The 1836-nt window shown below is 37.4% G+C and overlaps 1 protein-coding gene across 1 annotated transcript in view; it reads right to left on the bottom strand.

Moving 5' to 3' along the window:
• Nucleotides 1-1632, bottom strand: part of LOC111436224 (inositol phosphorylceramide glucuronosyltransferase 1-like) — an 8169-nt gene extending 6537 nt beyond the window's left edge. Inside the window, exon 1 of the mRNA XM_023073957.1 lies at nucleotides 1158-1632. Coding sequence (XP_022929725.1) covers nucleotides 1158-1400 — 243 coding nt within the window. The 5' untranslated portion in view covers nucleotides 1401-1632. The remainder of the gene's footprint in view (nucleotides 1-1157) is intronic.
• Nucleotides 1633-1836: the final 204 nt, after the last annotated feature.

Raw genomic sequence — 1836 nt, 5'->3', positions numbered from 1 at the left:
GAAAAAAAAAAAAAAAACAGAGAGAGAGAGAAAGAGAGAGTGAAACTCCTCAATGATGCCTTTCCAAGGGTTTCTAGATATGCTTTTGATTCCACTCGAGATCCATTCAAAAGGGGACGACCCACCGCTTGAATTTGGCCGCAAAGACCCTATGCCATAAGGCATTGGCCTCAAGATGAAGCCACTAAAAGAGCCTTGTGACAGGCTCACACATTAGCAATCTCTAATCCCCCCAAGTCCACTGGCTTTGTAACCAGTAACCACCTCTTCGTTAACCGAGTGTGCCCCTTTTCCATCCTCAACTCTCTCCAAAAGAAACTCCTGATGCAGTGATTCTAAAAAGGGATACAAAGTAGGGAGGAAACTCACTCAAGGCTGACAGGATGAGAGTAAATCTTCCTCCTTTCAAGAAAAAACTTTTGTTTTCAGGACAACTGTCTTTCGAATCTTACTCATAACAGGATCTTATAACCATAGACACTCGGGATTGTTACACAAGTGAAGACCTAAGTAAGAAGAAAGGAACGATCCAATAACCTTGCACCCAACCATAGCTGCCCGCCTACATAGCTTAACAAGATCACAGTTCAACCCCAAAGAATTGACACTTACCCTGTTAATCTTCAACCCAAAAATCGCCTCAGAGAAAGCTAGGAAATTATTCAGGTTGATAAATGACTTTTCACTACTCGAAAAGAAAAGAAAAGCAATACCATCTCAGAGGGACGTTATCCCTATCAACCTTGTAACCTTCAAGGACATAGAAATACTGTTTTGACTCCACAACATTAGTTTTTTAGAAAACACGTAAAATTATAATATTCTAAGTAGGGATTCACGATCTACTATCAAACTATTTGTAACTGCAGAAACTCCAATCACCAATTTAGACTAAATTCTCAGCCATTAGGGGAAAAGGCTCGAGAAAACTCCCTTATCTCCATTTGAAAAATAACTAATTACCCATAATTTCACAAATATCCACACACTTACAGACTAAATCAACATACAGAATGGAATTCGAAGTAGCTAGCAAATTTAACTTACAAGTCGAAAATTTCAGAAGAAAGACAGAAAATAAAGAGAAAGTATCCATCAAATGAGTTGCACTTATAGCTCAGATTTCTTGGAAACAAAGAACAAACTAAAAACCTGACCTCTAATAGCCTCTTAGCATACTCAGAAACCCCATCAGAAACCAACGCCACCATGTCCTTGTTGGACCCAGTGTCGCGAATCGATTTCCCAAGAACTCGAACCCCCAAAAGAAATTCATCGCCATACAAAAGCGTGACATAAGCTTCGTCGGAAGACTGCGATCCGGATGAAGAAGCTGCTGATACTCGAGATTGAATGAAAACCAAGGCGATCGCCACGAAAATCAAAGCGCAAAATTTCATTATAATCTAACGAAGTAAAATGAATCCCCAAATTTCGTCGGAAAAAAGGGAATTTTTGGATGAAGAGCAAAAGGGTAATCCTTTTGAAAGCTTTCTGCTCCAAAGTCGAGTACTACGATCGAATCGATTTGGGTAGTCTCTCTGTTCATGTCGCCGCTTTGACACTTTTTCTCAGGCACTTCCAGTTTGAAAATTGTGGAGCCGAATCTCGTGCGGTTGATTCCACCCATGCTTTGCTGTAACCATGTGAGTTTATATTAGAAACGATTTTAATGGAATAAATTCTATTACAGTTCAAAGTTTTGTTGAGGATAATAGAATATAAAAAGTTAAAAAAGTTATATAGAAATAATATCAAAATTTATATAAATAAATAATATTTTTAGTTAATTTTAAATAATTAATTATGATTAGTTATTTTATTTATATTAAAAAA

The sequence above is a fragment of the Cucurbita moschata genome, unplaced genomic scaffold (genome assembly GCF_002738365.1).
Source record: "Cucurbita moschata cultivar Rifu unplaced genomic scaffold, Cmos_1.0 Cmo_Scf00052, whole genome shotgun sequence".
Lineage (NCBI taxonomy): Eukaryota > Viridiplantae > Streptophyta > Magnoliopsida > Cucurbitales > Cucurbitaceae > Cucurbita > Cucurbita moschata.
The sequence above is the reverse complement of the archived record's forward strand: the minus strand, read 5'-3'. Positions and strand labels throughout refer to the sequence as shown.